Source organism: Ambystoma mexicanum, chromosome 11, assembly GCF_040938575.1.
Source record: "Ambystoma mexicanum isolate Mex_15411 chromosome 11, UKY_AmexF1_1, whole genome shotgun sequence".
Classification (NCBI taxonomy): domain Eukaryota; kingdom Metazoa; phylum Chordata; class Amphibia; order Caudata; family Ambystomatidae; genus Ambystoma; species Ambystoma mexicanum.
Window position 1 is genome coordinate 201,577,905 of NC_090934.1, and position 27,935 is coordinate 201,605,839.

General features: G+C 48.6%; 1 protein-coding gene across 3 annotated transcripts in view; it reads left to right on the plus strand.

The window, feature by feature from the left end:
* The first annotated feature begins 286 nt into the window (after positions 1-286).
* Positions 287-27,935, plus strand: part of LOC138503244 (uromodulin-like) — a 282,160-nt gene continuing 254,511 nt past the window's right edge. For 2 of the 3 annotated variants that reach the window (XM_069622836.1, XM_069622838.1), the window contains exons 1-2: positions 287-387; positions 23,451-23,527. In XM_069622836.1, coding sequence (XP_069478937.1) covers positions 23,479-23,527 — 49 coding nt within the window. In that variant the 5' untranslated portion in view covers positions 287-387; positions 23,451-23,478. Of the gene's footprint in view, positions 388-1,006; positions 1,179-23,450; positions 23,528-27,935 lie in introns of those variants that run through there. The other variant, XM_069622837.1, reaches the window with a different exon arrangement.

The window sequence follows — 27,935 nt, forward strand, 5'->3', positions numbered from 1 at the left end:
ACTCCAAGACCCTACTCTGAATGAATGGAGACATGTGACCGTGTCCCTGCACTCTTTGTTTAGTAGACTGCTTTCCTCTAACCCCAACCCCACAGCCTAGCTGCACTTGGTGCACCTGTGGGGCCGTCCTGCTAAGGTCAGGGAGGCAGGCGGAGAGGAGCTGCCTTCTGTCAAGTTCTGGGGCAAATGGCAAATTCCTCTCTCTGGATCCGCAGCCGGTGCTACCAGATCTACCAGGCACGCCCCTCGCCTGCCTGCTCAAGGATGAGTCCAACTCTCCCGTGAACCAATCCTGAGCAGTCTTCTTAAAGGAAGTCTCCTGGAGAGAGCTTAAGAAAGATCCCTTCAAGGGAGATCCAAGCAGAATCCGCATTAAACCAATCTGCAGTGAGTACTAATGGGGGGATTGTATTGTGAAATCATCTGATGGGACGTCTGATTGTATTCGATATTGGGACGTCTGATTGTATTCGATATATTACATGATGGCCTGTACTGTATTGTGAAATGACCTGATGGGACGTCTGATTGTATTCGATATATTACATGATGGCCTGTACTGTATTGTGAAATCACCCGATGGGACGTCTGATTGTATTCGATATATTACATGATGGCCTGTACTGTATTGTGAAATCACCTGATGGGACGTCTGATTGTATTCGATATATTACATGATGGCCTGTACTGTATTGTGAAATCACCTGATGGGACGTCTGATTGTATTCGATATATTACATGATGGCCTGTACTGTATTGTGAAATCACCTGATGGGACGTCTGATTGTATTCGATATATTACATGATGGCCTGTACTGTATTGTGAAATGACCTGATGGGACGTATCATTTGACGGGAGGCGCTTTTGCCCTGATCTGATGTTATATCAGACATGATGTTTTTATTATATGTGGGTTTATCATCCAAACGGATGTATTCACTGCTGCGAGTGGCCTTGTTCAATTTGAAACTGTATCTGATTTCGTGTTATGTACTGAATCAACAGAAACCAACATACTGCGTCAGCAGATGTGATGTAGCTTGTACAGGACTGGATCAGCTGATGTGATATCGATAGCATCTATTAGCTGGCAGCTTCCCCTATCTGTTCCATTGCATCATCTTTGGGGTACATTATCCGACGGGATGTTTCATCTGCTCGAACGGATTATTTAGAGGTGTGTATAATCTAGTCTGCCATCTCATATTATAGATTATATGTATTATTCGAGTGTGTGTATGGCTTGATAGCATGTACCGATCCCCCACCGCACCAGCCCCGCCTCCGCGGCGTCTTTGTTTTTTACTTTGCCTGTTCTCCAGTCTAGCCTGATCAGGAGTGTCGTGTAAAAGTCCCGACCTCAGACTTGCATGAGTGACCTGCTATTTTCTGTCACAATCTAGTGACGTCACATTTCATTTTGACACCGAGGCATCGAGTAACGCATTCCTGCGTCATGCGCTTTCTTGGCTAAAAAGCTCTTTCTGGACGCTTAAATTACTAGGGGGGAATTTGACTGCTTTTCGGCCAGCACACAGCTCTGGTCACGGCCCCCACTAGCAGGCCGTTTATCAAATTTGAAATTGGTTAAGAATTAGTGACAAGGCGAGCACTCTGTTGCGAGTCAAGTTTTCCTGCATTGACTTCTCCTCCAAACGCACGTTTTCATGACTCCATCAGTCTTCAGGGAGGCTGTGTTTCTTTTCCTTTTCATGCGCGTCTTCATTTCCTTTTCAGGTGTAGCAGGTTCATTGACTTTCACACTTAATTTCTCTTGCAGTTGACTGGAAACAACTCCCTCCATTGCACAAATCTTACCCTTGATATTGGAAATTGTTTAGAGTTAGCTGTTGGGGTTAGACACTGGCACTTGAAAATCACCAGTTGACACCTGGACTGCTAACTAAAAAGCATAATGAAGGTCTTCAGTCATTATGCAAATGTATTTTCGAAAAATTTGAAGGGAAAGCTATTTGTCGAATAATTGGGGAACATGTTTGACCATGTTTGGTGGCCCTGACAATATTGTTTTAGACATGGTCGTTTCCTGGTCTGGGGGCCTGCAGGATTTCCCTCGTTGCCACGGTGATGCCATCTGTCACTGGTGGGTCAGCTGGCTCTAGTTAGGGGACAAGGTAGTTGATGCCTTGGGTGAATTGTTGTTTTCAGACAAAAAACGAATTTTAAAGTACATGGTCAAGAAAATGAAACATACTTAAATTGTAAGGATTCTTGTTAGTGAAAAAAGAAAGCAAAGCCCGCTTATGCCTATGTATCTGTTCATTCTTTCTCTGTTCATTCATTTACTTAACCGTTTTATACGGCACATAACAAGCTCCATATGGTGTCAATGCACTGAGTATTTATTCACCCTGTGTTCAATACACTGACTTTGATTAAACACAACTGGACCTGTGGGCTCTCTGACTAGTGAAGCACTCATCATGGGTACTGTGGGCTTCATAGCACTGGGCACGGGAAGTGGCATTATGGGGAGGAACAACCTAGGTAGTGACATCACAGTCAAATGCCCATTTTTGATGCATGGCCAAGACTTAAGCATCTGTACAAACATTCTGATTCCTCCAGACTCAAGAGTCATGGACGGCAGGTGTTGAATCAATCATAACCACTGGCATTCTCCAAACCTGGTCTGCTTCTGATTACAGAGGGGACCAGAAACTTTGAAACCAGTCTTGATGCTGCCACTAACGGGAGCCGTCCAACCCAAACTGCTAAATCCTTGCTCCTCTATGTTTGAATGCAGGCAAGCCCAGACGTTTTTAGACTTTTTTTTTCTGAGGGGCAGCTTGGTTCTCTAGTGCAGCAAGCAAGGGACGCGCTTTTTATCATATAAGCTCTCTCGCCAAGTGAGACTAATTAAAACTAGTTGGAAGGCTTTCTATATACATCGTAACCACTGGCATTTCTCTGGGATGTCTTCCATACATACCCTCGAGGCTACTTTGAATATGGATGGTCTGCTTCTATAACGCCGTAACAAATGATGACATGGAAGGTTAGCCAAAGCAATAATAGTGATTATGACAAATGAAACGCATTGACCCTGATTCATGGAATAAATTGCGTGGAAAGTGGGGGCTTGTATGTGAAATCGCGCTCAAGTCCATGGGCCTCATTACACGGTAGGCGGTGAGCCATGGCGCTATTAGCGCCATGGCTCATGCCGGTAAAATACCGGCACCGCCTTGGCGGAAAGGGGATTTACCGCCCCATCCTAAGGTTGGAGGGGCGGTAAATCCCCCTTCCGCCATTGCCCTTCCCCATTCCCATTTCTGCCCCATAGGGCTCAATGGGAATGGGGAAGGCGCTAATTACGGCACCGCAATTTAGCGGTGCCGTAATTAGCTCCGAGGTCCCTTAGCGGGTTGGTATTTAACGCCTGCAAAAAGCAGGCGTTAAAACTCCAACCCGCTAAGGGACCTCGTAGTAAGGCGGCAGGGATTTACCGGTACCGGTATTTTACCGGTACCGGTAAATCCCTACCGCCTACCGTGTAATGAGGCCCCATGTTTTTCAATTCATGGAACACAATGCGCGGTGCTTACCTGGGACTTCGGAGGAATCTGTGCCAGTCCAATAAGTCACTGCAACACCACAAAGGCCTTGCACAACACTCCCAGCGAAGGGCTGGCCGGGCCTGTGCAGGCATCTAAAAAGGGGGCGTAACACGTGGAATGGGGAAGAACAAGCGAAAATGTGGGTTTACGAGGGACGTTCCACATTCAAACAATCACACCACCCATATGTGCACAAAACAACTGTATTCATGGAATTGAACAGTGCTCGCCAGCACGCGAAAAAATATGCACTCATTCTGAAGCACGTATGGCACGCAATAGCAAGCGTAAACGTCAACGCGCACACAAACACATGCATAAAAAGCATGTGCGATCAACAAACGCAGTACACAGCTACGATGAATGTACCATTTGCTGCAGCAGTGATCGTGAGACACCACAGGAGGAGGAGGAGGATGGCCAGGGCCTGGATCTTCCACCCAAGGACCACCCTTTTTGGGATGCCTGATGACTAGGTCTATGGCAGGTATAGGTTCCCCTCTCATATCATCTTAGACTTTGGTCACAGAGTGGGAAGATGACCTCACATCACCCACCCTCTGCTCCCAAGCACTGAGCCCCTTGCAAAAGGTGCTCACAGTACTGCATTTTTTGGCCACTGGCTCATTCCACCGTATCACTGCCATAGTTGGGGGCATTCCCAGCCGACTCAGTCACGCTGCCTACTCCAGGTGTTGGCAATAATAACTGCACATCCTTTTGTCCGCCGGCATATATATATGCTCAGAACACCTGCAGAAAGGCAGGCAGTGGTGCAGGATATTTATGGGGTGGCGCACTCCCAAAAGTGCTCGGTGCCATTTATTGCACCCATGTTGCTCTACGTCCACCTCGAGCAACAGAGCATATATACTGCAACCGAAAACACTGGCACTCCATCAACGTGCAGGTTGTGTGTGATGCCAAGGGCATCATTACTTCAGTCTATGCCAACTATCCTGGCAACTATCAGGATGTCCCCCATACACCAGGCCCTGGAAGCTGGGAAGCATGGCAACACATGGCTCATTGGTGAGTACGAATGTCCATGCACATGCATGCATGTTTCACTCCTACAAATATACACTGTCAAAAAATAACAAACATTCTCACCTCTACAGGGGACAGTGCCTACCCCCTCAGCACATATATGATGATACCAATACCCAACCCCAACATACCTGCCAAGGTAAGTTACAACACTGCCCATATTACAACTCGGGCCATAGTGGAGCGCACATTCAGAGTGCTCAAGTCACATTACCCCTCCCTCTACCACTCTGCTGGTGTGTTGCTATATGCACCCCCACTAGTCTGCAGAATCATAGTGGCAGTATGTGTCCTGTACAATGTTGCAACATGGTGTGGCGGCCCAGTGGACATAGTGGTAGCACCCCATCCACACCCACAGGCCCGCCGCCTGCGTATGGCTGGGCAAAGGGCACGTGGAGAGTCTGCACGTACCCAGCTTGTGGCAACGTATTTCACCTAACCCCCCCTTGTGGAGTGCACACGAGGCTGCTACATCCCAGTTGCCATACAATGATGACAATGGGCCAATCCCCTTTGCCCACAAAACCACCCTGAGCACCTGCCCTTGGAAGTGCAAAATTGTATGCATCCCTTATAACTTAAATTACATTTCTCTTTGTGTTTCCCAAAGGAACACAATGGGTCTCATTACAAGTTCGGTGGTAGCCTTGCCGGTAAAACCGGCAGGCTGCCACCGATCTTGTGAGTTTTTGGGAATGGGATATTACTGGGGTATTAAAACCCCGGCGGACCCGGTAATTGCCCATTCCCGGGCGGCAGAAAATATTCTTCCCCATTCCCATTGAGCCCCTTAGGGCTCAATGGGAATGGGGAAGCCGGATGCACCGGCACCATTCATGAATGGTGCCGGTGCATCCGGCATGCTCTGATCACGGGTGCCGGTCCGCCCGCCAGGTCAGAACAGGCGGGTGAAAAGGCACCATGAGCAGAATTCGTAGTTTTCTGGTACAGTAACAACGGTACCACCAAGCTTGCCGGTAACATTGTTACTGTACCGGCAAACTTGTAATGAGGCCCATGACACCACTACCACCATGCTAAGCATTTTATTAAATCACCTCTGTGTCACCGAAACAATCCCATATGTCATGTAAAATGATAATTAGACTGTGGGGGTCATTACGAGGTAGGAGGTAACCATGCCGCTATTAGCGGCATGGCTACCTCCTTACCGGGTACCGGGTCTGAGTTCCTTGAATGAGGAATTACCAGGCCATTCCGACCTTGGAGGGCCCGATAATTCCTCATTCAAGGAACCCAGACCCTGAACATCCCCATTCCCATTCAAGCCCCCATACGACTCAATGGGAATGAGGAGCATGCTAACAACGGTTGTTAGCATGCTGGGCTGCTCACAGGACCCACTAAGGCCGCCTGGTAAAAACAGGCGGCCTTAGTGTGTCCCGCGAGCAGAACTCGTAATGAGGCAGTAAGGAGTGGACGGCTCCGGCACCTTTACCGGCGTTGTTAACCTCTTACCGCCAGGTAAGGAATGACCCCCTGTGTCATGGTATGCAGGCCATGTAAAAGTATATCCTGAAATGGCCGATACACAAGGCAAGTGTCTCAAAGCGCTCAAGGATTAATGGAACAAGGGGAAAAAGAACACTGGTACAGAGCCCTAGAATCACTGAAATCATACTAGTGAGTACTGGCAGAGTCAGTGCATATTATACAATTAACAGAGGAGGTAACAGTGAATAGGTTTGATGATGAATCTACAGTTTTACCAAGTGCATGAATGTGCCACCATGCAGGGAGCGAGGACAGGGTGGAACAGACAGACGATGTACAGTCATGGTGCAATCTGAACGAGCAAGTGCACAGATGTCTACAGGGGAGTGGTAGGTGGAGGTGGAGGGTGGGAACAAGTTCGGGAGTGGTCCAAGCGCATCCACTCAGTGGAGGTGGGGTAAATGTAGAGAGATGCAACTCACTGGCAAAAAGTGAGCGAAAGCTCCGAGGTGTGCAGCAGAAGGCTGTGCTCCTCTGGCAAAGTCAGACTAATGTCTATAAACAGCAGACACAAGTTTGGGGGTGTACAACTGGATGGAACATTATATATAAAATGAAATCTTTCCTAACAGCATTGAGGATTGGACATCCGGTTCAGCACCAGAGCTACTGGATTCATAAGAGTCTGTGTCATATCTAGACATTCCCAGGATGGTCTGTAGCACCAGTGGATTCTCCTGGGCTGCCACACCACATCCTCCACTGGTGGTCTGGACCGGCACAGACTCTCGTTCCTCCTTTACCTCCTCCTCTGCACCTGGTGCCTCATCACCTGCACAAGGACATAAAAAGACATGACAATTCATGTTAATTGTGTTCACAGTAAACATCTGTATCACATTGCTGTCTTGCAAAACATGACAGACATGTTACCATTAGAGAACTTGCATACACAGACTATGTACAAGAAGCCATCTGATCATGGCATATGCGGATTGGCAACAACATTTCATGTTCCTGCCCATGTAGCCAGTGGACACATTGCCAACATGCATGGTTCTCTGAAAGCACACACTGGCCCATGCCACAGCAAACTATTGCCAAATACATGCCAAATGGACATGGTCATAGGGCTCTGTAACATTACATTACATGTCAACATGTACACACATATTCACATCCAAGTGCACATCGATCTCATGCCACACCAGTGTAGAACTGGCACAGGGAGTGCACACAATGTGGACATGGCCTGAGTGTGGAGACCCAGTTGTAGTATGACTATAAGAGTAACACCTAGACAAGGTGTGTGATGTACATAGAGTAATTACATGCACTGAGAGACAGGAAGAAAAGACAGTGACACAAAAGAGGGACAGGGGCATGGACCCATGGAGTGTGTGCTGAGTGTGGGAGGTTTGATGAATCCTGACAAATATTTGACAACGGGGTCAGTGCCATTGCTGCAGTGGGGATGTGCACAGTGTTGAAAAATACAATGTCACTCATGGCACAGTTTAAGGCCTGCTGGTAGTCTTCATGAAAGTTATCTGTAGCATGTAACCACCTACGTACATGTGTGAATAGACAATCTACACCATGCAGTGCATGATGTGTAACATGTGGGTCTAACACAAGCACTTGTCTAGCAGAGCAGAGTCACTGACATCACTGATGCAACTAATTAGATGCCACGTTGTGGTAGCATGTTGAAAATGTTGTTTGTGTATGCTGGTGGGGGATGACTACTATCACAATGCCATGTGCAACGGATGTATGACACATGGGTTGGATCCACTTTAGAGTACACTGTGCACAAGTCAGTACACCATGACATGGTTCAGCCAGGGCAGTCATTCAAATGCAGGCACAAGTGTAACACATTCATACTTCTTGGTTTTGTTTCCCTACACATACTCAGGATGCACCAGCTTGGTCACTCACCAGACGTGCCCTCGTAATCTGGCAGGCTTCCCACGCCTTGCACCTGATCCATATGAATGAACTTGCTCATAGCCTGTTCATGTGGGGTGAGCTCCTGCCCCTTTGGTGAACCCCCCCAGTTGCCATAGCAGAGGCGAGGTTGGCACCCAGCTTATATTTGGTGCGACGGTTAAGGTAATTCCACCGCTTCATGACTGAGAAGCAGTGCGCTTCTCATATGCTGAGGCGTTGATCTCATCCGTGACATGCTGCCAATGCACCATATGCTGAGCAGGTGTATGTGTGCTCCCTGGTTTCAGGCACAAGTCATGGTGGTGCTCATTCATGTAGTCCATGAGGATCTGGAGTTCTTCATAATTGAAGTTCCTCTTCCTCAATGTGCCGGTTTCCTGTGCCGTGCCATGGGGTAGAGCCTTTTATTGCTGTGCAGGCTTTGCCTACTTGGCACGTGGTGCATTCCCTATATGGCTGGTACCACTCAGGGCACCAGATGCTGGACCACTAGTGACCTGGCCATTGGCATCACCCACTGATGCTGGAACAGCAGCTTCCACTACAAGTCACTTACCCTTCAGGACAGGGACAGCAGCTGCAACTGCAGATCCCTGACCCTGGGGGGTGGAGGGGAGACAGCAGCTTCCACTGCAGGACCCTGACCCCAGCACGGGGTAGGGGGCATCAGCTTTCACTCTACATCCATTACCCTTCGGGACAGGGACAGCAGCTGCTACTTCAGGTCCCTGGCCCTGGGGGGGACAGCAGCTTCCACTGCCAGTCCCTGACCCAGGGGGGCACAGCTTTCACTGCAGCTCCCTGACCCGGGGGTGGGGGGGCAGCAGCTTCCGCTGCACATCCCCAACCCGGCCACCTCTGCCACCTATCCCTCTTGGGGCCTTTCCACTCATGGTCCAGGTGGACTTGAACAATGGAAGGCACACCAAGCAATTATCCGGGGCAACTCGAGTCAGGGGGCAGTGTATGTGATGGAAAATGTACTTCTGTGGTCCAGCAAGGCTCAAAAGTACGCCTGGTGACAAAAATACAGGATGCGTAATGCACAGGCACCCCAAAAAAACAAAAATATGCATACACGAGACCTCAATAGCGTCTGTAAAAATAAATAGCATTACGTGATACACTGTGGCATCCAGCAACACAAAAAATGCATACGCAAAGCCCGGAAAGCTACTGTAATGGTAAGAATGGAAGTACGCAATAATATATTCATAATATATATTTTTGTTTGTACAATTCCTCGATTCTTGCTGTTCATTTGGTTGTGGGCCTGTTTGCTAGTTCAATTTGGAGCCTGTGCTTCTATCCAGATAGTGGTATGTCAACTATACGGATGGGTATGCACTGTCTAATACTATTTCCTTTCACCTGTGCTGCATCACTCTGTCTTTGGCGTCACTGTGGTTGGGGTGGAGGGAGGTGGTCTGACTGCGGGTGTGTTGCATGGTCACCATCATAGAACATGACTTTCTTATTGATGTGTAACACACAAGTCGTGCATACAAATTCTGCTGCATATTGTATCACTGAATGCCTTCTCTCAGGTGTTGGTCAAACTCTACCACTGGAATGCAGTAGTGGCACATTTTCGATATTCCACAGTGGCTGCACATTTAAACAGTGTCTGTGAGTCATGCACTCTCTGACTGCCCTATACTTCACCCATGCCTGGAACGTATACTCACCCATGCCTGGACCGGTCACGTGATATTTCCATAACAGTTTTTTCCCACCAAGCTCACTCATGCTCAGGCTGTGAAACACCTGCACATTGTTTATGGATGTAGCAGACATTGCTGGTATGTTTGCTTCTGTCGTGGACACACATTCGGTCGCTGTGCTTTGATGCCATGGCATTGTCGCGTGGCCAGTAGGAACCAGTTTTACAAATCACTAGTCACATGTATATGTTGTGGGATGATTAAGGCCAGGAAGGATGTGTGAGCACATGCTGCACTCATGGATGTAGCTACGGTGAATGCATTTGTTTTTATAAGCAGGATACATGTTCATGATGATAATCATGCTGCTGTCACACCACAGAGGTTCAGGTGAGCAAAAGACGATCATTGCAGTGGTGATGTGTCATACTGTCAGAGTACTGTCTGCAGGGGTTGTCACAGGTGAGTGGGCCTTGGGTGGTGTCCGTTCTGGAGGGGGCTGTGGTATCCCTTCTGGAGTAGGCTGCCTGCAGGGGGTGTCACAGGTGAGGGGCCTGCAGGGGTTGGTGTCCCTTCTGGAGTGCGCTGCCCGCATGGGGGAGTGGGGGTGGTGTCCCTTCTGGAGGGGGCTGCCTGCACGGGGTGTCACAGGTGAGGGTTCCTGGGGGTTGGTGTCCCTTCTGCAGGAGGCTGCCAGCAGGGGGTGTCAAAGGTGAGGGGCCCTGGGGGGGTGTTGTCCCTTCTGGAGTGGCCTGTCTGCAGGGGTGTCACAGGTGAAGGGGCATGTGGGTGCTGTCCCTTCTGGAGAGGGCTGCCTGCACGGGGTGTCACAGGTGATGCGGCCTGGGGGTTGTTGTCCCTTCTGGAGGGGGTTGCCTGCAAGAGTGTCACAGGTGAAGGGGCCTGGGGGTGGTGTGTGTACTACAATGGTTCATGTGCAGTGGGGGGTATGTGGACAGGGTGGGTGACAAGGGTGTAGGGGGGACTAAGGTTTTAGTAACAGGTGTAGCCTGCACTTACGAGGGGGTGCACGATTTTGCTGGGGAGTGGCCTGGGCTTGCGTGGTAGGGCATGAATTTTCTTTGGGGTGCGGCTGGGGATTGTGGGTTGTTTTCACACGATTTTGCTGGGGTACGGCATGGGCTTGCATGGGAGGGCACACATTTTCTCTGGGGTGTGGCCGGGGATTGCGAGGTGTTGTCATGCGATTTCGCTGGGGTACAGCCATGGCTTGCGTTGAAGGGCATGAGTTTTCTCTGGGTTGCGGCCAGGGATTCCGGGGTGTTGTGCGATTTCACTGGGGTACAGCCTGGGATTGCGTAGGAGGGCACATGTTTTCTCTGTGGTGCGGCCGGTTATTGGGAGATGTTGTCGTGCGATTTTGCTGCGGTACGTCCTGGGCTTGCATGGGAGGGCACGCATTTTCTCTGAGGTGTGGCCGGGGATTGCGAGGTGTTGTCGCATGATTTTGCTAGGGTGCTGGATGCTGGGCCAGGGATGGCGCGGAGGATTGCGCCGTGTTAGTCCTTTCACTGCTTTTTGGTGTGCGTGAGGCATGTTCAGGGTGTTTGTTGTGCAGCTTTCTGTTACTTGCGCGATGGCTCCTAATGCCTCTTGGAATCCTTGAATACACATGCAGCGCAAGTTTTCATCTGTGCCACGGCTGGCGCAGGGTCCTTCTTGGCGTGCGGTCCTTGCGTCACTGCTGCACCAGATTCCAGGAATCAGTTATGTCCATAACTCTTTTGTTTTACTCAGCTCCCACCATCCAGAATCAAATTTCTGATTTACCAATCTTATGTTTTCTGCTACCCGAAAGCTGGAAAATCAACCCAAAGGATCATATGCTTTACATTGGTGAGGTTCCAAGGCTGGTGGATGAACCCTCTGCAGACATCTGTTAGCAAGCTCTAGGTCACACATGTGTATCCTGGATGAGCTGGCAAAGCATTGCATCCTCCGCAGGTTGCGCAAGTGACTAAGAATGAGTTGGCTCCTGACCCAACAGTAGACTGTTAGCCTGCACTTAGCTAAATCATGCACCCTATTTTTCTTGCAGCAAATATGTGCTGCGACTGCAACAGACTAATCTGTAATGTGTTACATTTTCACCATGCTCTCTCACTACGGACCATTCTGTAACCTGGTCCTCATGCTATTTATTGTGCTGTATCATCCACTGCTATTTCCTGCTTGTGCAACTCTATGTAACCATGTTGTCCCTTAACGATAAAGCGCTCAGTTACCCCAGGGTTTGGCTGCGCTATATATTTATATATATATAAATAAACAAACTGAACTAAACTAAACTAAACACCCCGGCTCAGTGGGGCAAAGTGGTAAGTAGAGCTGCTAGCAGGCAGAGGATTTAGAGAGGGTTCCATCAGCCCCAAAGCAAGCACAAGTATCAGCAAGAGGCAGCACCCGCACTGATAGGGATGGAGAGGCGGAAGTGACGTGGCACATGCCTCAATTCCAAGCAAGCATACCCCCTGCTCAGCATGAACCTGCCCCACCCTCCTATGGAGAAACTAGTAGAAAGGAGAGACCCCCATAGATAAACACAGTAGATCTGAGAGATCTTTATATTTCCAATATATGAAAACTACAACGCGTTTCGGGAACAACACTTCCCTTCCTCAGCTGCCGTAAATCTACAATGTAACGTAATGTATAATTAATCAAGTTTTTTTTACCAAAATAGTAATTTCCATAAACACCATGTTGACTATATAGTTCATAAGTAAATGAATATGAATATTCGGAGAGTGATAATTCACAAAATACACAAAATCTTCAATGGAACCATTGACCACTTGTGAGTTCATAACATTAGAGATAAATTCCAAGAGGAATTTACAATATACATTGTGTTACTTTATAGATTTACTGCACCTGATGAAGGTAAGTGTTGGTCCTGAAACGCATTGTGCTTTTCATATATTGGAATTATAAAGAACAACTACTTGCAGAATTGGCTCGGTTGAATCCTTCATCTATGAATTTATCCGTCAAGTTATATGTACCAATTGTTGTACCATTTATTTGCTGTTTTTCAGCGCAAAGGTGTGCAGGGGACGGGAGGGTCGGAACCTTTTCGGACACCATCTTGTATCTCTATAGGGTTATTGTGCAAGAAATATTTGGGAAGCATAGTGGGAAATGAAGCATCTGTCATCAAGTTAGGCCAGTAACTCTGGTCACATCGAGCATTCAAATGTTGCTGTACAGAGTGGTGTCATGTGGCATTTCTACCTTTGATATTTGGAGAAATGTACTGACATTTTAATTAGAAATTATTAACAAGAAGTTCATTTGCTATGCAGTGTAGTCAATCATGGACGATTTTCTTATTTGTGCATTATCCAAATGCCAGATGGGCAAAGTATCAGATGACAACTGTTTCACGGGAATGCTGCATTGAGTAGTGGCAGCTAGTGAATTATTTAATTCGAGGGTGCAAATATTTGCTCTGAATATGTGGGAGCCACCGATCATAGTGAGGGAGCCCAAATCAACCAAAGCGGGAGGAGGCGGACATGGTGGTTTATACCCCCAACATTTCTAAAATAATGGTTTGAAATTGTACATTTTACAGCACACATTCTCTGAGAAAATGGGTAAAAAGCAACACAGTTCGCACTTGGTTTTGTATAGCAGTACATTAAAAAGCCTGATAGATGCAAGTGCCCAACAGATAACATGAGCATTTTTCAACAGGTTTTCATGATGCCTTTGCTCACAACATAATGCCAGTATAAAAACCATTTCCATGCTTGCCTTGACCATACATGTCCATGCAGGTTGCACCAATATATGCCAGTGTTACCATAGAAGGCTTGCAAACCACTCCTGCATCCTTTGTATAACTGTTTCCATTAAGTTTTGCAAAGCTGCTTTAGCGATGGGGTGTGTAATGTGCATTGATTCCAATAAGGTAGTGAATGCTATTTCTCATCAGTGCATTCTCATCATCATTATGTTTATTTTCGGAAATGCAAATTACATTCCATAAAAACACTACAAAATACAGAATACAATACACATACATTACAGTAAAAACCATTTCCATAAGAACTCTAAAATTCTCAGAGACGATTCACATCCTAGCACAATGATAAACATATAGATTCACTTATTATGTCACACTTCATAGCATACATTTCCTCAGGTAAAGTTCAGTTTGTAGGTATGTAAGCAGGGACCAGCCCACACGAGGTGAATCAGCCCACAACAAATGTATTAAAGTAGCCAATATTGCACAAATCCCATTTCAAGCAGTAAGGGCCGCAGGACAGAGCCTCTCACTTTCGTATATGCAGGACAAAAAAGAACCAATTGTGCAAGGTCCTCATATGGCACCTCACACGGAGGGCAGGACCAATTAACACCCCCCCCCAGACCAAGCCGCTACCACTGCCCTTAGTGGGACACAGTTAAACCGTGCCCTAGTTATGAGTACACAGTCTGTTGGGAATTCTGCCAGCAGGAAATATTTCTGCACACCCGGGGACATGATGATCATTAGCCCTCTGTGGTTTTCAGCAGCTAGCCACTTTCTCTATTAGAGCCCACATGCACGTAGAAACGGGCGGTCGAGAGTTTTATCTCAACTCGTGAAAGCACACTGCGAGGCGGAAATAAATGCGTAATATTAATTGCCTTCAGTTGTTTCATAACGTGGCACAGCCACAGGATCTTACCACCGGGATCTTTGGCTATCATAGAGGTGATCAATTCAGGAGTGAGAGTAGCTCTTTAGTTACCCCAAAGCCTAAGCCAGTGCAAGACGGGCTGCAAGGAAAACACAAATCCCTGATTGGCCTACAACCCAGTTCCATGTGTACTCCAAAATCTGAAGCCAACGATGGCAGGCCCAACAATTGCTTGAAGAACTGATTCTCCACTATTTGCACAGCGTCAGCATTTTCATTGCCCCACAGCTCCATGCCAAATCTGGCAACAGAGGCCACCTTCCCTTTGTACAGTTTGAGAAATAGATTGATTGGTTTAGCTTTGAGCATGGTCATTGCCCTGATAACCCCACCCAGAGCCTGCTTGAACCACACAGCCTGGTTTGATATATGGGGCAGTGGCACAAAATTTGGTGGAAAATCTGACCCCCAGATAGTCGAAATGATCGACTCTGAGAATACAATGCATAGCCCTGAATTTAACCATGCACCTCATCTTCCAACAGACCACTACAGCTGACTTTGCTGCATTCGCCACTAGGTGTAGCCCATCCATAAAAGCAGCATAGTCAGAGATAAGGGACTGCGGAGCTCTCGGGATACACGCCATCAAGACAAAGTCATCTGCGTATACAAGAACCGGGAGGGACTGACCACCTATCCTGGGTACATCAGGAGAGGAGTTTAGAAGGTGTTTGTAGAGGCCATTCATATACAGACAGAAAATGAGAGGCACCAGGAGGAAGCCCTGGCACACCTTCAGTTCGACTGCAAAACTTGTACAATGTCCATTGATACCAATCGTTGCACTCACCTGCGTAGATTAATGCATTCTGGCCAAAAGACTTACCAAAATCGAAGGGCAGTTCAAGGATCTGGCACATCCCACAACTTGGCACAATTCACCTTGTCAAATGCTGTGCTCAGGTCCATGAACGCCAAGTAGATTGGCTCCTCCTTAACATACAGTGAGTGTGCGGTTACCAGATAGAGATTGAGGACCTGCTCTGCCGTGCCCAGCCCCGACCTAAATCCCAGCTGGACCTGGGAGAGAATCCCACTGTTCCTGACCCAATCCTCGAGGCAGGCCAAAATGTCGCAACCCAGGATTTTAAAAAGAGAGTCTAATAGCGATATAGGCCTGTATGCAACGGGAGATGCCCTGGGTCCCTTTTTATAAATTAGCTGAATAAATCGAGCTAGAGCAAGAGGGAGGTATTACCCCATCCGCACAGATATTATGGTAGCCCTGAGCCAGAACAAGGGCCCAGAAATCGGAGCCGTGATTAACAGATCTGCTGGGACATTGTCAGAGCCCAGAGCTCAATTACAGCGTTGGCTACCTATCGCTATCTTGATCTCATCCACCGAAAAAGCAATACTAGCTTTGATGCCACCAGTAGCTAGGCTCCCTGCACTACCCACAGTAACAGGCCCACAGTGCTCATCCCCCCAACAGGCACTATATAAGGAGAAATTCTCCAGCCAAGCCTTGTCTGGTACATTGCTGACCAGGATATCTAAATTGTATTTATATAGGGGACCATGCTGTGCAACTTCCGAGAAAGGTTTGGTATTGTTGTCCCTGGAGGCACCGACCCAGGCATTCCATGCTTCCGCCTCACTGGTCCTTTTCCTAGTAGCCAGAATCCTCTTATAACAGGTCCTGGCACTAATAATGGCATTTTATGAGCCCCCTTGGCAGCTTAGATGGAAAGAAGGTTCGACTTAGCTTTAGTGCACACCGAGTCAAACCAGCCCACCCTCGCCGAGCCCGCTCGCTTACCCGAGCACTGGAGAACACTGAGGAAAGCTTGGACAATAGTGAACCAAACTCTACTGAGATGTTTGCGTGGTCCAGAGTCTCTGACAGCAACTTCTCCAGTTCGTGTGGACTAGATTGAATTACCCTTTTCAATAAGTCCTCCTGCATGTCCTGTTTCCATTTCAGTCTTCGTCGAGAGGCATTCACAGACACCTCCAGAGGATACACTGGGGTAGACTAGAAAACTCTAGGTGCCAGCTCGAAGTCAAGCTTAATGGGACAGTGGTCAATACAGATGTTGTCAACCACACATAACCCCATTATGTGATTCCAAAACTTAACAGCAGGGACACTGCCATCCTCCGGAGAGAGCGTCCTCCTCCTCCCCCCTGCACTCTTCTGCAAGCATTTCCTACCTTGCCACCTCTTTACAATCGCCCCAACCAAATTCTCCCTCCCCCTACCTTCCCTACCGTCATGCTCCCAGCCCTCTCCCGCCCAACCCCCCTCACTCACACTGCCACCCATAACCGCCACCCCAGGCCCGCGCTTGGACCCCTTCTCCTCGGCTCTGCCACCCCTCGCCGCCCTAGGTATATCCACCCTGGAGCACCTGGCCCTTTTTCCCCCCAAGCCTCCCTTCTCCCTGCCTATGAGCTACAAGTCACCATCGCTGCGAGGGCCCCGTCCGAAGCCACTCTGCGCTGTGACCTTCCACTACTAGGCTCCTTCTCCCCCATGCCCTCCTGCATCGCCCCTTCGAGCTGGGCTTCAGATAGATGTGGGTTGTTTGACCGCGGCAGAATTGTTCACGGTGGAATTGACCATAGTAAATTTCGATGCAAATACAATTTTACAGCGGCCAAACTCACCATATCTATGTCCCACCGCCCCAATACATCCACCCTTCCGCCCCCCTTACCTTTTCTCTGTCTGCTGCCTCTCTTGACCCTGCAACGTCAATTCCATCCCTCTAACGTGGGTGGGATCCGACGCAGCAGGGACCCCTTTTCATTCTTTTTTCCTATTTATTTGTACCCCACCTCCACTCTTCACTAAGCAGGGGACACCTGGCAACCTCACAAGGACAAAAATAGCAAACATGGGGAGTGGGGGGACCCGTCGTAACTCCCGCTCCTCATGTTTGGTATTTTTTACCCAACTTTATTGAATGGTACTGGCCGAATTTGGTCAAATGTAACATTCAATCAATAATATTCAATCAAATTGGGTACACCCTTTACACACCCTATTTATAATGCTCAGCACCTCCTGAAAACCCTCAGCATCTACCACAATCCCTGTCATGATCCCTTAACCTACATACCCTTCCCAGTAATTTCCACACTTAAAAACTCTGTGATAACACTGCATCCTAACTGAGGAGGCCCACACCAAAGGACACCTGCCCTGATCCACCGAGGAAAAATCTCAATACTTGTTTATTTATTTTTCAATTCTTTTATATAATGTTTTCTTCTGTTTATTACACCTTTCCCCGTGCCCTCAACCAATCTACCACCTGATAAACCCCCCAACCTATTCTCCCAGTCCCCAACGTGGCCTGGCACCCTACACTGCAGGGGCCCCACACCAGCTTGCCATAGTTTCCCCTTATTGGCTTCCCTATTGCCACTCTGCATCATTGCTTATTAATATTTACTTAACTTTTTTAGTATTCCCCCGGACCCCCAGCGCGGCTCCAGCAAATTTCTTAAAACGCAGCCAGAGAGACACGCTGGGCGGGGCGCATACCGCAATGCCCCCTGGTGGTCTTCGACACACCGCACTTCCTGCACAGACACCGGAGCAGCCGCACTGGCTCACCTCCCACCTCCACACTCCAGGACCAACCCCAGAGGACCAGTTTTCTACCCGTCCTTGCCCCAGCACCAATAGTAGCAGGACTGTGTGCCCCAGCCGAGCCCACCTGAACGGGCATGTGCTCCTGACCCCGTCCCTCCTCCCCAACCAATGCAGCCCCACTCGCAGCCAGGAGCGGCCTGCAGCATGGTAAGGGAAAAATCCTGAAACAGGTAAGAAGTGGAGGTTTACCTATAATATAATATTTATTGTAAAATATATATATATATATATATATATATATATATATATATATATATATATGTATCGATATATATATATATTCTTATTAAATGTTTTATTTTTATTTTTTATAACCGCACCCCCTGGCAGATCCCTAACAATTTTTCATAACCGCACCCCCAACTACCAGTACCGACAGGTCCCACACGGCAGGGAAGGCACGGCAGCAGCGACTGGACGCTCGTAGCACCACAACCATTGCTTGCTCCCAAACCTTCCCTGCCCCTTTCAAACTCCTTGGAAGAGGGGCATGCTATCCCTAGGTCAGTTGGCTGGCCTGTGCAGCGCTCAAAACCCCCCGAGGGGAAAACCCTTGCACGTACCCACGGGGCCCTCCCTTCTCATGGACAGAGAGACATGGCAATTCTGCATGCTCTTTTGCACTTGCTAAATCTGGTGGAGTTCATGGAACTCTGCTGTAAGGCTGTCCGCCATATTTTTACAATGCTGTCACCATCACTGATCACTGCCGTGCTCTCGTGAGCATGTGGTAGTGATCTGAGAACATTCACAGCACGATGCAGTGCCAACCACAGGAATCCCTTGGTCACATGCATGACTTAACGTCACTTCGACCGTCCCACAGTTCGGGCTCTTGATGATAACCCATCGGCTCTAAAATGAGCCTGCAAGGACTGCATGTGGGTGGAAGGTCACTCTGTATTATAAGAGCTAAAGCAGTGCTGCAAATAGAAAACATTTACTGGTGGAACCCTCTCATCCTTGGGAGAGGGCTGAGCCGTGGGGATGAGGAGTGGGGCCAAAGGGCTTGGCCCCAAGCCAGGTCATGCAATACAGCAGTGGTGTTCAAGCTTTTTTGGCCTGCTCCCCCCCCCCCGGAACAAAATGTGGGCAGGCCGAGCCACCCCAAATATGCCAAATGGACAGTAAGTACAAGTGCCATCACTGCACCCTACTCCCAGAATAGTCCCTGGCTCCCCCACCTGCTCCCATCACAGTATCTAGGCTCACTCATTCCACTCCTACCCAGGGACTGGGCTCTCCCCACCGCACCACAGACCCACCACTATCCCATGGCTCCCACCCATCCTACTCCCACTCAGTCGCTGGGCTCCCTCCACCCCGTTCCCAGCACAGTCCCAGGCCCAGTGGCGGCTGGAGATTTTTTTAGTGGAGGGGCATAAATATTTCCCCCAGATATGCCATGTCGACCGAGTGTAGGTCAGGAGCCTGAACCAATCAAAGGGAGTTCGGGGGTCCCCCCAAGGCCACCCCCCACAGGCCAGGAATGAAAAAAACAATAAAGTGTTCAAATGTTGCCTTTTAGATCACACCTTTTTTAGAAAAATTGTTAAAAAGCCAAACAGTTTGCATTTGGTGCTGGGGAGCCCGGGGGGTAGGCATTGTATTTTTACTGGACATCTATGATAGATGTCCAGTAAAAAGATACCATGCCTGTCCCCTGGGTCCCACAGCGCCTAACACACTAATAAAATCAACATGATTATGTGTCTATGCAAGGCACTGGGAGCCCAGTGGGAAAGCATGGTATTTTTGACTGCACATCTATGATAGATGTTCAGTAGAAAAATACCATCCCTTCCCCCTGGGCTTCACAGCGCCTCAGAAGGAGAGCTGATTTTGGCAGGTGGGTAGAGGGATTGTGAAATTCCTTTTTTGTAAAACCCTTCTTCCCCCTGACCCCACTCACCAAAATCAGTGCAAAAGACCAACACAAACATACACACACACATTCACACAGCAAGCACTCTATCATTCACCCAAGTACCCATCATCATAAACTCACTTATAACACAAGCATAAATGCATCCATACACATATTTCCATAAAAAATAAATTAACATAAAATTACCTACGGCCCTGGTCCTGGAGTTTCCTTCCCAGCGCTCCAGCTCCAGCATCATGAACAGGAATCGGGAAGCAAGAAGTTCCTGGTTCCTGCACATGCAGGAAGGAGCCTGCATGTGGGTACTGAAACGTCCCGCTCCTGCCTGCTCTGTCTGTATGTGCGAGGAGGCGCAGGAGCTCCCTTTCGCACATACAGACATGCAGTCCCCAGCCAGCATTTTCAAGGAGCTATGTAAGGCTGGTGAAGCAAAACGCCCCCAGCCTTGCATGGCTCATTGAGCATGTGTGGCTGGGGAATTGAACTGTCAAAGTAAATAGTGTTTTTTTAATCACAATTCAGGTTGGGGTCTCGCACCCCCCCTCAGGAATGCAGCTGCGGCTCCGCAAGGGGCACGCCCCACAGTTTGAATGCCTCTGCAATACAGTACTTCTTTTTCCCGAACCCAATCCTGGCGATTTGCATAAAAGCAAAGAGCATTATGGGAACATAAGATTGTTCACAATTTTAAATTTGTATCATGTCTTATGGTGATTCAGTAAGAAACACTTTTGAGCGAATAATGGAAGCTGGGCTCTGCAGTTTTGATTGGTCATACTAATCACCCTAAGAAAAAAATGTGTATTGCGGGACATATATACCAGTTTGAACAGCTGTAGCTTTGACTGTTTCTGTCTTCAATTTCCTGTGCTGAGTCTACTAAAAGTGTCTGCTTGTTGAAACGTGGGTTTCTCGGGACAGTTCTCCCTGGGAGTATCCTGTTATAAAGCTAAGTTATCACACCTGGGTCTGGGTACAGGGCAGCGCTCCTGTTAAAAAAATGCGCTCCAGGTATGACAAATCTTGCTGGAACACTGCTCTGTCATGATCCGGGCCCATTTCCTGCCCTGAGCTGAAGTACCCTCCACCAGACATAAGAAAGACTGCAATTCACCTTAGTGTTTAGTGATTTTATAAGGTAAGGACCTCAGCCATTGGTAGTTTCTACTGTTTGGTCACGGATCTGCTTGGCAGTGTGCATTATCCCCACAAAATGTACAGTGGGTTACAGTATTCTGTACAGGCTTCTTGCCCACCGCATCGCCGCCCTCTGCCCCAACTTTCAGTGCTATGTGGACGATACCCAGCTCATTTTCAGGCTACCCTCGGCCTCCTCCTCTCCTGCCCTCATCTCTGACTGTCTGTCTGCTATCCAGGAATGGTGTGCTGCCAACGACCTCCGCCTTAATGCTAGTAAGACTGAGATTCTACTCATCGGCACACCCACTCCCTCCTTCCCTGCAGCTCTCTGGCCAGCCTCTCTTGGGCCTCTTCCTGCTCCTACCTGCAAGGCAAAAAACCTCAGGGTCATCTTTGACTCCACACTCTCCTTCTCTCCTCATATATCTGACGTCTCTAAGAAGTCACACTACCAGCTGCACCTCCTTAGAGGTGTTCTTCCCTTCCTCTCCTTCACCCAGAAGCTCACTGTCTCCCGAGCCCTGGTTCTCTCGAAGCTGGACTACTGTAACAGTCTCTATTTTAATCTGCCTGCCTCCACTCTCCGCCCTCTGCAACTCATCCAGACCAGAACTGCGAGACTTGTCCTTGGCCTCAAGCCCAGGGACCGTCTCTCTCCAGGACTGAAATCTCTACACTGGCTCCCAGTGGCTGCGAGGATTAAGTTCAAAACCCTCTGCATTGTCCACAAGGCCTTCTGGGGCCTGGGGCCTAAATACCTGCAACTCTCTCTTCCTAAATATCTTCCTTCCCGAGCCCTTCGCTCATCCGTCTCCAACTCCCTCAGGGTCAGCCGCTTCTCGAAGCAACGAGCTGGGGGTAGATCTCTCTCCGCGGCAGGAGCCTCCCTCTGGAACAGCCTTCCTCCCTCCCTGAAACTTGAGGAGAACCATCTCCGGTTCCGGAAGCACCTCAAAACCTTCCTCTTTGCTTCTGCTTTCTCTCTCCCTCTCCCCTGCTAATTCTTCACTAAATTCTGCACTGAATCTGAAACTTGGCCACTCTCACCGACCTCGGTCCTGGGCCCAGCCACTCTCCACTTGCACTGCCTCCCTGGCAACCCCTGCACTGCCGGACTGTCTCTGTATCCCTACAGCACCCCCTTCCCAGCACTTGTCTGCACTTACCTTGCCCTTGCCACCAGCTGGCCCTATTTATTTATTTATCTATTTATTTCTATTCTACTTACCTTGTACTGCACTTTTCCCTTCCCCCTACCCCTGCACTTGCGCGGTCTGAATGACACCTGGCCTAGTAGGATCGTTGTCTGTCCTCCCCCTGTTCCCCCCTCCCTGCCTCGTCGCGCCTTGAAACACTTGTGTGTTACAAATGCCATATCATATCACATCATATCATAGCTATATGTATACTAGGAGTTCTTATACCAGGGATTATCAGGAATGGATTTTCTGCACAAATAAATAAATGGCGCTGCTGGGAGGAATATGTGCTTATACCAGGAGCTCTCAAGAGACAGGAGTTTTACTGAGGGGAGCTTGCATATATGCCATCTGGGGTGCAGCCAATCCTACGTGTTCCATGTTGGGGGCACATTTCAGGGGGCTCATTACGAGTTTGGTGGTGGCGTATAAAAGTGGCAGCAATACCATAACTGATATTTTTTTGGGTGGTAGCAGAATTACTGCCACTTTTACTGCACTGCTGAATTCCTGCATTGGACTTGAAGTGGAAGATTTATCCCCAGCAAAATGCAGGGGTGAATCCTCCACTATTAGACTTAAAATTGGCTAAATTACCACTCTGTTAACATCCCCATGTAGTCCTATGGACTTCAAAAATGAGTATTTGTGCCATGTCGTCACCATCCACAATCATTTGGTTAGTCCATGGGACCAAGTGGTGGTAACGGTAACCTATGTTGGCAGAATTTTGCAGATTTACAGATGAATTAATTCCAAAGTCGAAATGAGGCACATAAGGGGTCATTGTGACCCTGCTGGTCTGGAAAAAGGTGTTGGTATTTCCGTATAAGGCACTTTTCTGGGCGGGCAGAGTACATGTTTGCGGGTGGGGGTTGTCTGATTTACCTCCAGCGTAGAGCTGGAGGTAAATAAGGCCCCCTTCTGGCAAAAAACATCCTGTATTACATTCCAGCAATCCCCTCCAGGGAGTCCTATGGGACTCCATTGAATGGGGATTTACTGCCCTTCCCGCCACCTGTAAAATCTTGGTAATACAGGAATATCAGACGGCGGGAACAGTAATACTGTTTGCTGGTATCCACCCGAATTACCAGCGGGATACTGGCAAACTACTAATGATCCCCATGTTCTTCATCATGAAGATGATCGATGTCGAAGTTCTAACTCTCAACTCTTGTCTTTTAGACCCTCCTACAACCCAGAAGATTGGAAAATGGCCGTCTGGCGGGGGCTGACCCTAACTCTGGGCATTTTGATTACAGGTTTGCATTTGATGTGTTTTTTTAAAAAACAAATATGCTACGATTTGGCATTGTGGGGGCACTATGTGATTATTTTCACCTTTCTACTCGTGTACATCGAAAATGTGTTTTTCCCTGGACCATTCCGTAGATTACTAGTCTGCTACGTTGTATCATTGGAGGTTTGTATCATTAGCTAGGTAGAACTAATGTAGCCATGACACACATTCTTCCAGCTATATTGTTCAACTCTGATTAGCATGGAATCCCAGTGGACTTTCAGTGCTGCCTCATGTTTGGAGGCAATCACCTGCCTTCATCCATGAGATATGAATTGGGCAGTCAATGAGCTCTTATCTGTAAAAAATGTGGGCCTCATTATGAGTTGGGCGGTATTCCGGTGGTAAATCTGCTGGAATACTACCCAACAGAACTACCATTACTGCCACCTGGTCTGGCGGGTTTACCACCGGATTACGAGTGGTGTTGGCAGTCTTAGTCCCCATTACTTTGCAGTCAATGGGACTCCATGGGGATTTCGGCAGAATTACAGCAGTAATTTAGCCAAGTTTGCCGATTTTTCAGCAGAAAGAGGAAGGATTTACCTCCACTCCAGGGCCGAACTTGTATTATGGCAGAGCAGGAAAAGTGGCGGGAATTCCATTACCGCCACTTTTTTCCCGCACAGCCATACTCGTAAGGAGCCCCTGTGAGTCCTCCTGCTGGGTACTCAGCACAAGTGGTGAAAGAGTTATGGAGTGAGTTCATCTGGCACTAGAAGGCCTCTCTACATTTCTGAGGCCGCCCTGTCAATTTTCAGACCCTTAAGTATACCAACAGCTACTACACTTGGTTGCCAGACTTTTCCTCGGGGATTCTCCCCACGATCCACTCTTTGCAGGATCGGGATTCTGGCCATGTATGCAGTGATCCTTTTGAGTGACCTCTGAACTCAACTCGTCACAGGGGTTACCATATGCATGCAGAGAATCCCCATTTTTCCCCCGCCAAGTGCAGTCGCAGCATGCACGTGGTGGGGCGAATCAACGGCTAATTCCATAGGATTCCCTGGTGCACCCAGTCCCTTAGTAAGTCCCCGCACTCTCTAAGCCAACATTGGACTGTTTTGCACCACTCTGGTATCTGACGGAAAGCAGTGGAGGTTTTTGCAGGGTGTCTTAGCAACCTGGAGACGTTCTATCACAGGTGGAAATTCTGAGCAGTCCTTCCCATCGGGATTCGGTGTGGTAAGGGAGACTCTTTCAGGGAGCAGCATCATTTAGGTATTTGAAACGGTGGTATAATGATCTTCTTCCGGTCCCCTTCTCTAATGATTAGGGAGACCTTGGTGGACAGTCGCATTCTGTATGTCACAATGGGCCTCATTACGACCCAGGCAGAAAACCATGGTGCTGATAACACCATGGTCCATGCCGGTAACTTACCGACTCCGCCATGGAGAAAGGGGGGATTTCCACGCCATTACAAGGTTGGCGGGGCGGTAATTCCCCCTTCCTCCATGGCCCTTCCCCATTCCCATTTTTGCTCCATAGGGCTCAATGGGAATGGGGAAGGCGCTAAGTACGGTACCGCATATTGCGTTACCGTACTTAGCACCAAGGTCCCTTTGCGGGTCCCTACTTTAACGGCTGGTGTAGACCAGCTCTTAAGGTCGGGTCCCGCAAAAGGACCTCGTAATCAGGCGCTAATGGGTTAACGGCGCCGCAGCCTTTTACAATGCTGTTAACCCCTTAGCGCCAAGGTCGTAATGAGGCCCAATGTTTTCATACACATATGGGTTTGTGTTCCTTTATGGGGATCCCACCCACTTCTGAGTGATGTGGTTATGGGTGCTGATATTGTCCCACTTAGGGCTACTTCTTGTACCCTTGGCTATCGACTGAGGATGTCCTCCTTCCTGGTGTTCATCAAGGGTGTAAACTTTCATCCTTTCACAGGCTGGGGAGAGAGGCTGGTTAACTGGTTTTGGATTGATAACGTCACACTTACGTGTTCTTGACCACCCCTGAGGGCAAACATGGATACTATGGGTCCTACTAAGGCCCGGGTAAGTGTTTAATCACTGTATAATACACTGAACTTGGGTATCAATCGCTCTTAGTCATGCCCAGTTAACATTGGGAGGGATGGTTCCTGTCTTGACTGTTGTTCCACATTCATCCATAGTTTTTTGTGTGCTTCAATTGATGGCCTTTAATGGATTGGTATTACATCTATACAAGGGCACCTAACTCCCTTCTTTCCTGTCTGTCATCTGGGACGGGAACTCGTTTCCGATGCTTTGGACATGGGTCTTTTTCCCAGTTGAGCGGGTGGTTGCACAATTCAGTGATGATCGCCCGGTGTATGGCTTGGGGATCCATCATCTCCTGTATAGATGATGATGGAAATAGGTGTGTTTCAGCTTGCACAGTAGTTGCTTCGTATTCAAGTGGGGATGGATGAAGTGGACCTCAGGTCACCTTCCTACTCTTTTTAGAGCATCAATTGATCCCAGCATCCTCACAGGTCAGGGTTCTTCCATTCTCAGTATGTGGTGTGACCTTTGGGTTTCACCTCTCGGAATCCCAGACTCGGTTTCATTATGAATGAGACCCAGTAGCCTGGTTGGTGGGGTACCGTGGATTCCCCGACGTATGGTGATGCTCCTCGGACCAAGGCAGTAACTAGCGACATGCTAATGAGCTGCAGAGTGGGCACACGTAGATCTACTTTTTCATTGTGAATGCTTGGTCCTACTTGCAGGTCTCTGAACTGCATACCCCATCCTTATGGGATTCTGGATCGGACATAAAGTTAGCACTCACCCTTGATAAGTAAGGAGGGGTGTGCTGAGTAGATGGGGATAACTGGCATTAATGTCTGGGGGCACTTATGGGATTCTTTGGCCTGATAATGAAACTGTGCTGATCCTGGGTGTGCCCTTTGGTTGGGACGTGCTGGGCATCTGTGGGTGCTTTGTTTCTTTTTGCTTTTATATATTGCTGGACAGATGGCTTTGGTAAGCAATGGGATGAGGAAGAGGGGCAGGAGGTGAAACCCTGATTATATATTGGAAACGCCATAAATGTTACAGTGGGATGAATAAAAGCCTGTAAATAAAACCTCCCTGAAATGTGAGAGTACACTTGGCTAGTTCAGCTCAGCTGCCACAGTGCAACCAATACCAATCGCTGGAAGTTCACCTCAGTTTAGAGGCAGTGAGCAATTTATTGCAGGTACGCAAATTAGCTGAAACACATTCATTTTGCTCCAAAGAATTGTCTTTTGGTCCTTGATCCTGTATTGTAATCTATTGTAATCTCCATTGCTCCTGGTCCTAGCCCTCCTCATCCAATCAGTTATGTACCACCTTCTCTCCAATCATCGTGGCTTGCTTATGAAGATGCTCTGCTTTCACTTGGGTACACATAGGAGGACAGATCGGGAAAGGGCTCCTCTAAAAGAGTCAGGTGATTGAGTGGAATTAGAAAAATTAAGAGAAACATATGGTGTGCCTATCTTGGGCAGCCTTAAAAAAAATTAGACCGGAGGCCACCAGGGGGAGTGTTAATAGAAGCCACCTAAGCGCAAAGTTCCGGGCCCACTGGGTTATAAAGTGATTTGAGCACCCACTTTCAACCCCCCCGACCCACGGGAGGCAGATGAAAGTTGATTGCCCTGTGGGGGTGTCTGGGGATCCTCATAACTAAATGTACGTTACCACGGGATGGAGGACAGCTGGGAAGCAGCAAAGCAGAACCCTGCCTTGTCACTTGGAATGGGTGGGTGCTATGGGACTTCAGCCCGCAGTGTCAGTGGAGGCCTTCCAACCTGCTCCCTGAGAGAGCGGCCATCCCCCGGGGAAGTCGCTCTCCGTTAGTGAGGATAACTGCACCTGCCCCATTGACTGCGGACAGACCCAGAGAGGAAGAAGAAGGCAGTCAGCACTCCAGCAGAAGTTGCGTCACCGGGTCCCACAATGTAAGAAACCCAGAGAGGAAGTTTGATCGGGTTGTGAAGAGCCCTGCTACTGTCTCAGATCACCTGGAGTGCGGGCGTGAGCAGGGTAGCTCTTCTTATATGGGGTTCTGATGATACCAGTGCAGATGCGGCCTGAGGCCCACTGATGTGGGGGGGTGAGGGCTGGCATGCTGAGGAAGTTCTAGAGGGCCTAGAGATGCAGCAGCCATTATTCGGACAACACTAGGAGCAATAATGGCAGTCTCATCAGATGCAGCCCCCCGAGTGGGACTGCAGGAGCCATGGAAGGTGGGCACCAGTGACAGCAGAGCATCCCACGGGTGGAGCTTCATTTCCCAGCTCCCAGAACTTGGTTTATCTCGGTGCCAGGACTGGGCTATACTGAAGACTCCACCAGGAGCCACTACCGTGACCACAGGGTCCCAGATCCTCCGGCGAGTAATTG